Source organism: Lates calcarifer, linkage group LG1, assembly GCF_001640805.2.
Source record: "Lates calcarifer isolate ASB-BC8 linkage group LG1, TLL_Latcal_v3, whole genome shotgun sequence".
Classification (NCBI taxonomy): Eukaryota; Metazoa; Chordata; class Actinopteri; family Centropomidae; genus Lates; species Lates calcarifer.
Window position 1 is genome coordinate 10,414,993 of NC_066833.1, and position 13,860 is coordinate 10,428,852.

Sequence of the window (13,860 nt, forward strand, 5' to 3'; positions counted from 1 at the left end):
AAGGCAAATAGCTGCTTGCAAAAGCGCAGATATAATTTCAAAGAAAGAGTCAAGGTGCTGATTTTTACCATGTGTGCAGATGACACTTCGCTCTGAGGTAGGGCTGAGCGATATCTCGAATGTACTTGATGTAGATTGGACATAGTAAATAATTATATCACAAACTTCAAGTACAAAGTGTCACCTTTTTTTAAAGCTGTCGGCACTACACTCGCTTTGCCAGTTCACTTCTCTCGCTCTCTCGCTCACACAGACACAAATAGAAAACTTGTGTGTGTCAACCAACCAGTCAGGTTGCAGGAAATATAATTATAATCTTCTGTCCTTGAGTTTTGGATGAATAATGGTCACAAACGTGTTTCTGCAGTGAAGTTGTTTAGATGTACAATGTCATCATTTTATCACATTTGTGTTACATTTTGTCATAATTAATCATGATGACTTTGACCTTTGACCACCAAAATCTAGTCAGTTCATCCTTGAATCCCAACAAACATTTTGTGCCAAAGTTGAAAAAATTCCAAGGCATTCCTGAGAGACTGTGCTCATGAGAATAGGACAGACAGACAGACAGATGGACAGATGGACAACCCAGAAACAGGCTGTCAGCACTGTGGAAGCCTAACAACACACTCGCCTGTCCATCCAGACCAATCCCCCAGCGAGTGTGTGTGACGTACATAGGTGAACAGGGAGAGAGCGAAAACAAGCGCTGAAGTGAATTTGTACGTGTTGAGTTCAGGGACTGTAACAGAACCTGGAGGCGGATCAACTGGTTCTGAAAAGAAACAGCACTGGATCTGTTCAGTCACACACACAGACGATAAACACACACACACAGTCACACTCCTCTGATGTGACTGTGTGTTAGTCTCTGCCTTTGTGGTTCATACTCTGTGTTATTTAATACCACTGTTTTAATAACCTGCTGCCACCAACGTCATGCACAGAAAGTTCACTTTAAGTTTTCTTGTTCTGAAACGTTCTTCTGAGGATCTCGTTAAATCCACTTTCTTGTTGCCCTGAGTTCTGTTTCTGTGACGAGTCTTTGTTGAGCCTGAGCTCTATAAGCCTACACCACGCCATTATTTATTTTCGTTTAACAGCTGTTGAAAGACTGTGTGCAGTTGCCTGGTTTAAACGAATACTGTTTAGTTAAACTGAACTTGGACCACTGATGCAGAGATGTGTCACAGGGACTACAACTGTCATCATACTGGTGTGATTGTACGCATGAAACGGTTCACCAAGGCTCATATTTCACTCTGAGATGTTTTTACTTTCTGTTTCAGCTCTGCCATCATTTAAAGTCTAAATCAAATGATGTGAGAATAAAGCACCTGTCTCTCAGAGGAGCTGTTTGTATCAGATATCATTTCACTTACTCGTCTGATTAGAGATTGTAGGCTACGGGCTGATGCCAGGAGGATGTTTCAGACATGAAATGATCTATAAAGCATCCAGAACGTGCAGAGTGGAAGAGTCCAGCTTATGATAAAGGCAGACAGACTTACTGCACTGATTCAGTGAGGACCGATGCAAAGGTCTGCTGTGGAAGAAAAGAGACTGAAATGCTGGTCTGATATCAACAGGTCATGTGGTACAGAAATGTAGAGGAAGTAGAATATAGTACAGACATATGACTCATAATGTCTGGTCCCTGCTGATGGTGGACACCTCAGCAGCACTGGACTGAGGAGACATGCACATGCCAGGAGATTCGCTCTAACTCCACAGAGAAACATCAGTTCTTTATCGCTTGACTGTGTGTGTGTGTGTGTGTGTGTGTGCGTGCGTGCAGGAGAAGTGTGCAGTGTTGCTGCATGTTCCGCTCAAACGCAAATGTGCCATCTTTTTTTTTCTCCGTTGGCGATTCTGCCAAAATGTTTTATCTCAATAAGCGGACATTAAGATTTAAAAAAAAAACAGAGACTCGAGAGGGGATTCTGTTCTCATTAATCACGTGCACATACAATAGTAAAGAAGCACAGCAGCTGAACAAACGCACAAATAATGTTTCCTCACCTGTGCGTCAGCCCAAGTCCAGCAAAGGAAAAAGTTTAGGAGTAAAATCCACCAGGGCCAGTTCAGATCTCCTCTGTGTGCCTTCGTGTCCAGCGGCGTGAGTGACACTGTGCGATTCATGCTGGAAATAAACATCCCGGGGTAAGAGCTTTACATCAGGAGAAAGTTTTGTCGCAACTTGCCTCCAGCGCAGAGGGGAAGGATGCGGCAGCGGACTTCACGAGATCACTAATTCCACGTGGCTTCCCCATCCAGACCCGCTCCTCTCGTGCGCTTCGGAGAGCTTCCCGGATATGACTTCCTCAGGAATGAGTGGGTTACCGTGTCGTATCGCTGGCTTTAGCACAGGGGAAGGGGTCCCGCGCGGCACGTGAGGAGAGGAAGAGCGGGCTTCGCGTTCACGTAATCAAAACTTTTATCTGTCAAGAATCCCTTCAGCGTGTGCGCGCGCTCCACCGCGGAGCTGGACGGTGTTTGAAGACGCCTCTGTGTGCACTGTGCCTGTCGACGCTCTGTGACTCTCTCCCCTCGCGTGGTGCTCCGTGGCGCGTGCTGGTGGTAAGGGGGGACGGGCGGTGGACACCTCCATCGGCGCCCCTGCGTCATTTTTGGCAGCAGCGTGTGTGACACAGATACATGTTCACACACACACACACAAGATCACGGTCACCTGTTATCAGCATCAGCTGAGCTAGCCTCTGTGTTTCACAGAAGGTGAATATATTCCTGATAATCTACAATAAATGAAACCTGCAGTAAATCATTTTTGGCCACCTGGAGGCAGCCTTATAAAGTTATCTCAAACTTGTTGTTAAACAGTCCAACATCCAGTAGACGGAGCAGCAGCAGCATTTTGCTCTGTTTTTGGTCTTCAGAGAATCAGAGCCAAATTATGTGTAAATAATTGACATTTTGTATGATATTGGCAGAAATATGTCCATATTCAACCTGTCCGTGTCGATCGCTCACATGACGAAACATTTATCTGTATAAGTTCAGCATTAAGCCTCATTAAGTCTCGAGGCAGATGACCGTCCACCCTGAGTCTGGGAAGGTTTTCCTCTCCACTCTTGCTTAGAGCTGTTCATGGTGGGAGATGTTGGGTCTCTTTATGATATATACAGAATACAGTCTGGAACTTGGTCTGTATGAAAAGTGCCTGTTGTGATTTTGCTCTATGACTTGACTTGTAATTCTGTCGTCTTGTTGGACTCCCTGTCGTTGACTGTGTAGTTGTGCATGTGTAGGATGTTACTTAGTTATAGTTGGTGTCAAAGTTGAGGCCACCAGGCTTCACAGTAATGTTGCGAGCAGAAATCCATTTGTGCCAAGTTTACATCCACATGTGCACCGTCTGTGGTCAGCATGCACAACTACACAGTGGAATGAGTGCGAGTGCGACACGACAGCAGAAGTACAATTTAAAGTTTAATTGACAAAGATGAAGGTTTAGTCAGGTGAGCGCTCGATGCACAGACAGTCTGTGAGAACAGTTTTGTCACAGCTGCAGCACAGTGCAAACTTAGGCAGATGAATTGATGTTTTGTGACATGTTCATCGACAAAGACCGTGCGCACAAGGACTTGATTTTGACACAAATGGAAACTCATCATTTTCTGGAAACAGATGGCACTTCACCATAGCTGTTAACAGTTTTCCTGTCAATCAACTAACATGTTTTGATCCAACAAGTCATAACATTTCATTAAACTTTGAATTCCATGGCAGCACAGTGTTAAACTGAGTCATTGCAATCCATTTTTTACAGTGTGTTTCTTTCATTAAGTGCTCTGGAGGAGGAGCTGTCCATGGTGCTGACGAGGCAGGATAAGACTGCAGTCCAAATCAAAGCATGGACCAAGCAGAGGTGATCAGAGCCTGACAGCTTTATTTTCAGTCAACTCGTGATTTAAGAAGACATGAGAGCGAGAGAACCGCATCCCTGTTCAACCCCTCCTTAATAAGCCTGTAACTGTTTATAAAGCACTTTGTGCATGACTCTCCAATTATGTTGACAAGAAAATCAAAAGCCTGTAGCACAATGCACACATGAGCAGAGCCTGTGTGTTGACTCATTGATGAGCTATTGCAGTTAGTGCGTATGCCAGCATCTCACACTGTGTACAGCATCCTGTTCGCTTGGTAACTGTTGATTGCATGCAGCTGTCAACTTGACATGTGTGGGCCAGCATTAACTCAGCATATAATGTGTGTAAAATAAACCACTTCACAACCTTATGTTAGCATTGTCACAGTACAGAGGAGAGACAAGGAGTTGAAAATGTTCTGATTGCATTTTTGCAGACATTTTTTTTTTTTTTTTTTGCTTAACTGGTGGAAAAGGTCGTCCACTTATATTTTCTTGAGTTCTCTTCAGCATCTCACAAAGGCCTCCTCCAAGTGCTGAAGAGATGGCCTGAGCCACATCGATCTTTCCACCCTGATGAGGCCTCAAGTAGTGAGAAACCAGAACAAGTCCTCGTCTGAAGACCCCTCATTTAGTTCAGACCCAAAGCTGCATTGCTTCTAGCTGCTCGCTTTCATCAGGCAATTGCACATATCTTTGGAGATGCTTGTGGTATTAAAAAGGGCTCTGTGGGCATTTAAAGCAAGGGAGAACTGTCAGTGCAGCATCCTAACACTGCAAAAAAGGTTCAAGCAATTTAATAGCTGTAGCACTCTTACATAGAAGAGCTGAGAAAAAAAAAACCCAGAAACGTTCACATTTTAAGAACTCATATTCCTGTAAATAGCAATGTTTCCATAACTGGCTCTGATTCTCATTTCACCTGTCAGCAGCTGAAATCAACCTGAGAGAGATCCCTTTAATTTCACAAAGTTTTCCTCTTACTCCTTCATTGTGCTGATTGTAGCGTGCCCTGTCTATTCCACATCACCATTACTGTTGTTGTGTTGAATATGTTGTTATAAAGTATCTAGTCCTTGACTCCCTATATAAATCTGAAGGGCACGCTCTTCATCTACATCGGCTGTTTCACTCAAGTGTATTTTCATCCTTCATCACTGAATGAAGGGTTTCCCTTCACAATGGAGACACGTGGACACACATAAGTCAGTATGTGAGTCAGTTATAAACAAGGTTAGTTCATATATTGTGTCTTTAAGGCGTCACTGAAATTCTTCCTGCAGCTGTTCTGCAGAGTTGTTACTGCTTTTGCTCAGCTTACCTCTCATCTGGAGAAAGTTGCACAGAGAGACACTTTTCTTATGTTTAAAACTGTTGATACAGTATCTGTCTACAGTAGTTAAGAAATACACTGAAGTAAACTTGGTTGGAGACGCGGCTCATGTCACCCCTGTCCAAACTGCTGCAGATAAAAAACCAAAGGTTTACATTTAGAAGTGTGTTTGTCCTGCACTAAATTGAATGTCAAAGCAGAACAAGGCATTTACAAACTACCTTGCGTTTAAAAATTATAACTGACCAGGAAGGTGTAACAGCAAATGTATGTTTTGCCTCTGAATAAATTGGCACTCAAACGCGAGAGACACCTGGAGAGTGTGGCTGCTCTGCTGCTTCACTGCTGAGAAGAGGAGCTGATTGAGGAAGAGTGCAGTAAACTCACTTCCCACAATGGAGTTTGTTTTGTGATGATATAAATTAGCCACTCTTCAGCCTGGCAGGTTGGAGAACCCTCTCCTGTTCCTTGTCACAGTTGTGTGAATCCATTCTGTAAACCATGCTGAATGTCCCTCTACACTTGAGCTGCAGTGTTTTAAATTATACTATAATTGCTTCAGTTATTTGTCAATTTGCACGCTGTAACAGTAGAGCACCACAAAGATACAGTAAGCACATGAACAAGCTTAAGCCTTCAACAAGTTCATGCATTCAGCATTTGTGTTTTTATTCGAGCATGACTACAGTTACTCTGTCTTTACTGTAAACCAAGAGGTTTTAGTCGCCTAAAATATGAGCTCGCAGAGTTTCCCCCTGAACTGACAGACACAGGTGGAATCAGACTGGACTGAACACTGAACCCTGCTGGATGGATTGTTATTCCAAACTGTCATCTCCTGTGTTTAAAGTTCAGTCTTGTTGACTTTCACTTATAGAAACTCTAGTATCATCAGACCCAGTCTGTCTCACTCGACTAGTGGCAGCTGTGTGAGGCTCTGCCATGGATGGCATCAACAATGGAAATGCATTTTTCATACCTAGGGTTTTCTTTATGACTACAGCATGAAAAACAGCAATTTACCTGCCAATTATCTTTCTTCGTATTTCAAAAATGATACACAACTCATGACAGAGTGAAGAACAGTAATCATTTGCTGATTATTACAAAGGAGGAATGTTTGTATGCCTGAGACGGGGAAGAAGAAAAAACCCTCAGGAGGTATTTGAAAAGGCCTTTTTGAAGGATCACATATATTATTATGCATCTGAATCTAATTTTCAAGCTATGTGGCATTCACTTCTTTAGCCCTACTGCTGCAACAACACAAATTGTACTGAAATAGCCTTTGAAAAGCTTTTATTTTTACCTTGTCTGTCATTCTTACAGATGCTGAGGTCAGTTTATTCCCATCAAGTCAAACCCTGTTTTCATTTTATGCTGCTTACACTTTTAATTCAGAGGAAATTTTGTTACTTTTTACTGTCTTTATTTGACAACTGTAATTCATGTTACCTTGCAGACTCAGATATTTGGAGTAAATGTGATGTGTCACTGATGTGTCACTGATTTAACAGCTCAGCAGTGTATAAAGCAGCTAAACTTTGCTCCCTCTGAGGTCTGATGTCCTGCAGATCATCTGAACATGAAAAACACTTGACTGTTGTGTGGGATTTAATAAGAGCTGAGTAGAGTCATATCTGAACAAGTCTTTCTCACTGAACATCTCACTCATCTAAATACAATGATGTTAAAATTATGGAAATGAATGCAGGCCGGTGTACCTCGCTGTTTCCATGACTACAAAAAGCGTCCAGTCTGATGCGTCCCATTGTTTTATTATGACCGTTCAGTTCATGTATATGTTTTACCTCCCACCACTCAACATCAGTATGGTCTGCTTTTAGCTTTGTTACATGGGCAGCATGAATTACGATAAAAGCTGTAGTGATTAATGTATCACACATATCTACCCACATGCTATAGGAAAGGAGACTGTAGCATTTACAGGTGAATTTGCTGAAAGTAACCTTCAATGAACAGGAAGAACACACTCAAAAAAAAAAAGAAAAAGAGTAGAGATTCAAGGTGTATGTTTACCACACTGTGGATATTTCCTTTTATAGAAATCCTTCACCAAACAAGCTCTGACTTTGTCCACAATACTGTCATGAATGGAGAAAAAGCAGCAAAAAATAACATGCTTTAAATGTTGACATGGACAGAAATGCTGCCAGATTTCAGTGTGTTGTGGATGGACACAGTGGTCCCTAAATGGCTCCAACAGCTTGAACAAAAAGTCAAACAACAGCACATAGTGGTGGTGAGACAGTACTAGTGGCAAAACAAGAATTAAACCAATAAATCTCAGCGCGGATTATTGACGTTTTAAAAGTTGACATTAGCAGCAGACCTCTGAGGTCAACTCAAACCACCCGTCTAATGTTTTAGCACTGTCAGAAAAGATGCTACAGTAGTCTCTGAAATGCCAACTGCTAAAACAGTGCAGCAGGAAAGAATATGTTGCTTTTTTTTTTTTTTTTTACTTTTGCCTTAGAAAACAGCAACCTGTAGATTTCAGGGCACGAAAAACAAACCCACACCAAAAATTGTGCATGAAATCCCTGGATTAAAAATTGGCTGGGTGAATGTAGTGCCCACACAATACTGAGTGAACTTTACCTTGTACTAATTGGTTGGTTGCCAGTGACTTTTAGCATCCATGTTACTGCATGCAGCAGAATATCTTCATATAATCAGTTTAATGGAACCACTTTGAGTTTTGCTGAGTGAGTGTGAGAGATGAAAGTTTTAACGAAGTTCTTTAGGTTATGGTGGGAAAAAAAGGCAGAGCTAAACCAGGAGGACACAACTGATAATTTAAAACATCTGTGAAAACTTCAGTTCATTAACATGGGAGTGAATCTCTCCAGTGAAACCATATGTGACAGATATTTCAGTATAATGAGTGAAAGTTACATCAGTGTGCTGCTGTGTGGGAGGAAAATGAAGTTCACCGTGGACAAAAGCGACAAGTTTTGCCAAAAGTTTTTTTTTTGTTTGTTTTTGCAAATACTGAGGACAGAAAATGAATCACATTGTTTTACACCAGGGAAGTTGTCTGTCTTACGGACAGCACTCTGTCGAGATTTAATTGTCAAAGACAGACAGTCGCAGAAAAAGCTGTGAAAGAGAAAAGGCTGTGTTTTAGTTGTACAGTATAAGTTAACACTTCAGGATGTTGAAAGACTTCATCTGACAACCACAAAGTTAATATCCCTGTAATGAGGATTTTCACCACATAAATAATTTGCAGGCCATGAGACAAATTACAGACAGACAGACAGACAGACATGCAGGAGGAGAGAGAGAACATAGATCACTAACAATACTCTGATCTCATCTGCTGTGGCTCCTCGTCTCGTCATTCCACAAGGTGTTGACAAATTTCTCATCAAACTTTGACACTGACTGATTTCAGGAAGAGGTTGGATCAAGTAATTGAGTGAGTGAGTGTATGTTTGCAATCATTTCTTCCAAACTAACTCCACTATATATCTAAATGGACATCTAAATCCGTCTTATAAAACAAACCTTGTACAACAACATTCAGATTACAGATTTCTCAGCCAATTCAGCAAACATTATCCGTGTTATGAATCTTGTACAACAGCAACAACTCTGACAGCGTGATGGAAACTTCACAAGATTATAAAATGCAGACTTTCACTTTTCAATTTTCACCCCCACCTGGAATACCTGAGATTTTTTAAATTAAGGACACATCTTTCAGAGAAATAGTGTGGCTTCACCTCCCAACTTGGTCCAGACTTACCACATTTCTTTAGTATCTACACGTTAAGTCATGCTCTGACTGCACACACAACATTCCTGACATCTACTTCCACGTTACCTGGCACAGCGTTCCCATCAGACCCTGGTGGTATGAAATCACTGATTTTTTCTCTCTCCTCCTGGGCTCCCGTGTCCCACAATCCCCCCTCCCTCTGCTGACTATAGGGGACTCATCAGTCACACTCCCTCCCACTCCACATCCTATAGATTTTTTTCATTTCTTGTCCTTTTCATTTTTTTTTCCTTCAGTGTCACAAATTATATTTCCCTCCCCATAGAAACACAAATATCTAAACATACCAACCTCACACAACCCCTCACACACGCTCTCTAAAGGTTGACTTGTAATACAGGAAGTTTTTCCACTGAGTTAATGACCTTGCTCTCTAGCAATTCTAACATTTTTAAACTGCATTTATCATCTGCTGGTTGTTTCTTAAATACCACGTTTGGTTTTCATCAGAAAAGTCACTAACTGAAACATCTGTGAGAGAAAAAAAAGTAACTCTGGTATTTTCATTCCTTATTTTCTCATTTTTTGTTGGAAATGACTGATGAGGACAAAAATCTTTGAAATCAGTGCAGCACTGAGCAGAAACAGTGCAACTGCAAACAGCTGCTGCAGTGTAATCGAGTGGGAAACTGCCCATGTCAAAGTACATCCACTAATACAGTGTGCTTGTTTTTGTCACTGACAGACTCCAGTTGTCATTTTAAGTGTCTGACAACATATAATTCCTACAGAGACAGTCCTTTTTATTAAAGAGCAAGATCCAGAAACATCAAGATATACCTCTACCAGAACAAAACATTACATTTATAAGCAGAACACAGGAGCTGTAGCCTTTAATTAATCAGTTTGTTTGAGTTATTGTGTGGTGCTGTTATGCATGCAAAGGATCTGAATGCTTCTTCAACTGCTGAAAGTCACACACCAACACAAAATGTCTGGTAGCAGCATTCAGTGAGCCTGTCAGTGGCAAAAACAAGCACTTTAGTGGACTTATTTTGACGCAGACAAATACCCAGTTGGATTAAACTGCAGCAGCTGTCTGCAGCTGCCAGGCACATAGTTTTTGCTCAATATGGCACATTCCAAATTTTTGTCCTTATCAATGATTTACACCCAAAAACATGAGAAAATAAGATTCAAAAATACCGCAGTTATCCTGACAGCCCAGTATTTGGACCATGCCTCTCCAGTTAGAAGTTCAATTTCATTAGCCCTTAGGCTTGTTATTTTTCCAGCATGAATCTTTTTATTTCCTGCTAAAAAAAAAAATAAAAAATATCTAATTAAAATGCATTACCCTCAAAGGCAGCCAAACAACCAAGCTTTGAAACAAGATGCACTTAGCAGGAATGGCATCATTTATATTCACTTCAGGCTTTTCTCAAGTTTTTTACTTTACTGTTGTTACACCTGAATCTAGGATTTCAAACCCGCTGTTATGTTCCTACAGGGAACAGACTTCTCATTGCACATTTGCCTGCCTGCCTTTGATGGACAGCGTAGCACCGATGGCTCCCCACTGTGATGTAAAGTAAAGGTTCTGCTGAGTCTGGGAAGTACGTCAATCATTCAAACCTCCTGGGTGGATTTCTATTTTCTCTAATGTGACCACAGACAATAAAGTCAGTGATTAGACATGACTGCATGTCAGTAATACCGGTGGTGGAAGAAAACCTTTTAACCTAAACCTTTAAATGACATAAAATGGATAATTTCTTCTCCTTACCTTTTCCACCAAGGTTTGTGACAAATCATGATGTAACAGCTGAACAGAGAGGAGCTAAAAATACTGCACAGGATTATATTTGCATCTGCAGAAATATCAACTTGTTAAAAACGGAAGAACAGAACTTAAAGGATGTTGTAAAAATATGAATGAGTAAATGTATTTTACCGTGTACATGTGCAGTATTAAAATCAAGTTATAATACAGATTACTTTCTATTTACGTTTCAAGATCTGGACTTCTGTGTCCACACTTCACTCATGTATCTAGCGAAGATCAACTTTAACCTTCAAACTCTAATTTCTACAAAACGTGATACATTGCAATATGGGATTGTTTCAGTAGCAGACATTGGCATACATACAAATTAATTCAGCGTGTTTCCTGCACCATGCCCTAATGAGCAAAGCTGAGGTCTCAACATAAAGCATTTAGTTGTGGCTCCAGCACAATTAAAGATTTCGCTGCCTCAGGTGTTTCCTCTGTGCAACATCTCAGTTAAAACCATCAATCTTTGTCAGATATAGATCCATTGTCTCTATGTGTACACTTTATATTCACAGCAACACTGATAAAGTGACAGAGAATATAGTTTCTGTTCAGAAGCCAACACCCTTTTCGCTGCAGAGGTTCCAGCAGTAGCCTTTTCTCCCCTGCTTAAATAGATACTGTGTGTGTGTTGAAGAAAAAAATTACCACAAAAAGAGCAACACAAGCAATCGATAGATCCCACAAAGAAGTATTCACAGTATTATTCACAGCTGATAGAAAATCCTGACTGTAGTGAAAAAGGAAAAGCTTTTTATTAGAAAGTTAATTAATTTCTCCAGAGTCTGTCATTTCATTTGAATGACTGTCTCAGCTCAGTCTTCTGTTGGTCCCAGACAGATCCAGTCTGTCCGCTGTCACCACACCAGAAAATGAGTTGGCCAAAGTCTGTCTCACTCTCCTCGTCTGTCTCTCATGTCTTAACACTGCGGCTCAGCTGTCTCACTCAGTCAGACTGATGGGATTATAAAACGTTTATTATACATTTCAAAACGTGATCAGTAATCTGTGTTTGTCTGAGAGCTTGTTGTTCTCCTGAACTGATAGCAGTGTTAGGAAAGTTTTTTATTAATACTGCTAGAATTGTTATTTTGTGACAGTGACCATCAGTAAACATGAGCAGATTTTCTAACCATAGACTCACATTGTTCCCAGAGGACACAGTAAATCCAGATTTTTCCCTGAGTGTCACCATCACTGCGAGGACGTCCACATCCTGCAGTTTCACTAAATTCCTGCCTGTAACAATGAGTTAAATTACCCCTACCTCCCCCGTGATGTTAAGATGATGGACCCACTTGTATCAGCACGTTATAAATGTTATTCAGAGTGTGTGATAGCATGCTGATGTTAGCTTTTAGCTCAAAGCACCACTGTGCTTATACACACAGCCATGCTGTTGCATGGCTCGCTGAATAAAGAGTTGAAGCGTAAAAAAATATGAAAGCTCATTAAAGCTGCAGAGACACGACTATTGCTACATCTCTTACATATATCAAATAGAAAAAAGAAAACACACACACACAAACTAGAGAGATAGCTGAACTATTTGAAAGGCTGATGAGTGGTAGGGGCCAGGGATTACAATAACATCTGGCAGAGACACACATCACAGGGACAACTTAAGGGTTGACTGATTGTTGAATGAAGTGACCGGTCTTTCTGTCCCGCTCACATGTTCACCTTTCATTCCTCCTTGTACGTCACTCATTTTTATCATTGCTGCCATTTCCCTCAAGGATTGTAGAGTCACATCTCCATCCTGCCTCTCTCTCTCTCTCTCTCTCGTCCCCTTTATTCTCTTTCCCTGGGATTTCTGAGACAGAAATCACTACAATTTGGCCATCACTTAAAGTGACATGTTACATCTGCCATTTGCACTGACAGTGCTTTGTGTAATCATGCTAATCGAGCTATTATTAACTATGACACAGAGCTAGAAACAATGGAGGAGAACAGAGCCGGTCGTGAAACATTTCACAGTTTTCTTGCTGCCAAAGCAGCTGCAGTCATATTTTTGTATTTTTTGACTAAAAAGCAGAGTTTAAAGAAAAAGCAGAGTTTCTGTCTGCCATCTTACTGCACATTCGATCAGTCTGTACAAGTTCACTCACACAGAAGACAGTACTTGACTTTCTTTCCTGTTTTCAATTGTGAGGTCATCTTCAAAACAATTTCTCTCTTCCTCCGTACGTTTTAGCATCAATACACAGGGGCTGATGAATCGCCCGTTGACCAGCATGAATCTTCTGCTGTGTGACCCTAAAAACTGGGACAAAGTTCCTTTGAAATGGCTTTGAAAACAAAGACAGAGTGGTTGCAGCAGTATAATGGATGTGCAGTGCAATACAGCTGTAGTTAATGGTGAGGTCCTGCTCTTGATAAGGCCGCCCAAACAAGTCCAGACAGCTTGTGAGTGATTGTACAAGAGTGCAGTCCACACACCAGAATCAGGCAGCTACATAATTAAAGGCAGATCGATGGTATATACAGAGCAAGGTATGAAGTAAGTGTGATTAATGTGAAAGCTGAGAAAAGGAAGTGTCTGCATGATGGTGAACATGAAGTGTGTATCATGTGTGAGCCATGTTTTTGAAATGCAGAAGTGCTGTAGGAGACTGGGAGAACGGTGACATGATAGTGGGGGACATGAGCTTTTACCAGCTACCCACTGATTTCACAGGCCATAACAGTGATGTGATGTGTGGTGGCAGTGAGGGGGTCACACACAGATGGTGACAGCTGAGGAACGACACCAGTCATTTGCTACACAAACACCTTGTTGCTTGTGTGCATCATAAAATGTTAGTTAGTCTCTGTGTCCTGTCAAAATATATTTATTACGCTACACATTTTGCTTCTGTTGAACAGGTCTTTTTGCATGCTGATTTTTTCCAGTTAAATGAGGCTTGTGTATTAAAAATACCGAGCTATAACACCTACTGAACATTTGTCAGTTTGTTTTTTATCTAATGTACAAAACGATTGTTTTAGACATTCAGATTCTTTGAAGTAGGTTTTTAACTCCTCCTCCTTCATCCTCAGTCATCTTT

General features: G+C 41.1%; 1 protein-coding gene across 1 annotated transcript in view; it reads right to left on the bottom strand.

The window, feature by feature from the left end:
* pth2ra (parathyroid hormone 2 receptor a) overlaps positions 1-2,589 on the bottom strand; it is a 32,823-nt gene extending 30,234 nt beyond the window's left edge. Inside the window, 1 exon segment of the mRNA XM_018682288.1 lies at positions 2,026-2,589. Within this exon segment, the coding sequence (XP_018537804.1) occupies positions 2,026-2,160 (135 nt within the window). The 5' untranslated portion in view covers positions 2,161-2,589.
* Positions 2,590-13,860: the final 11,271 nt, after the last annotated feature.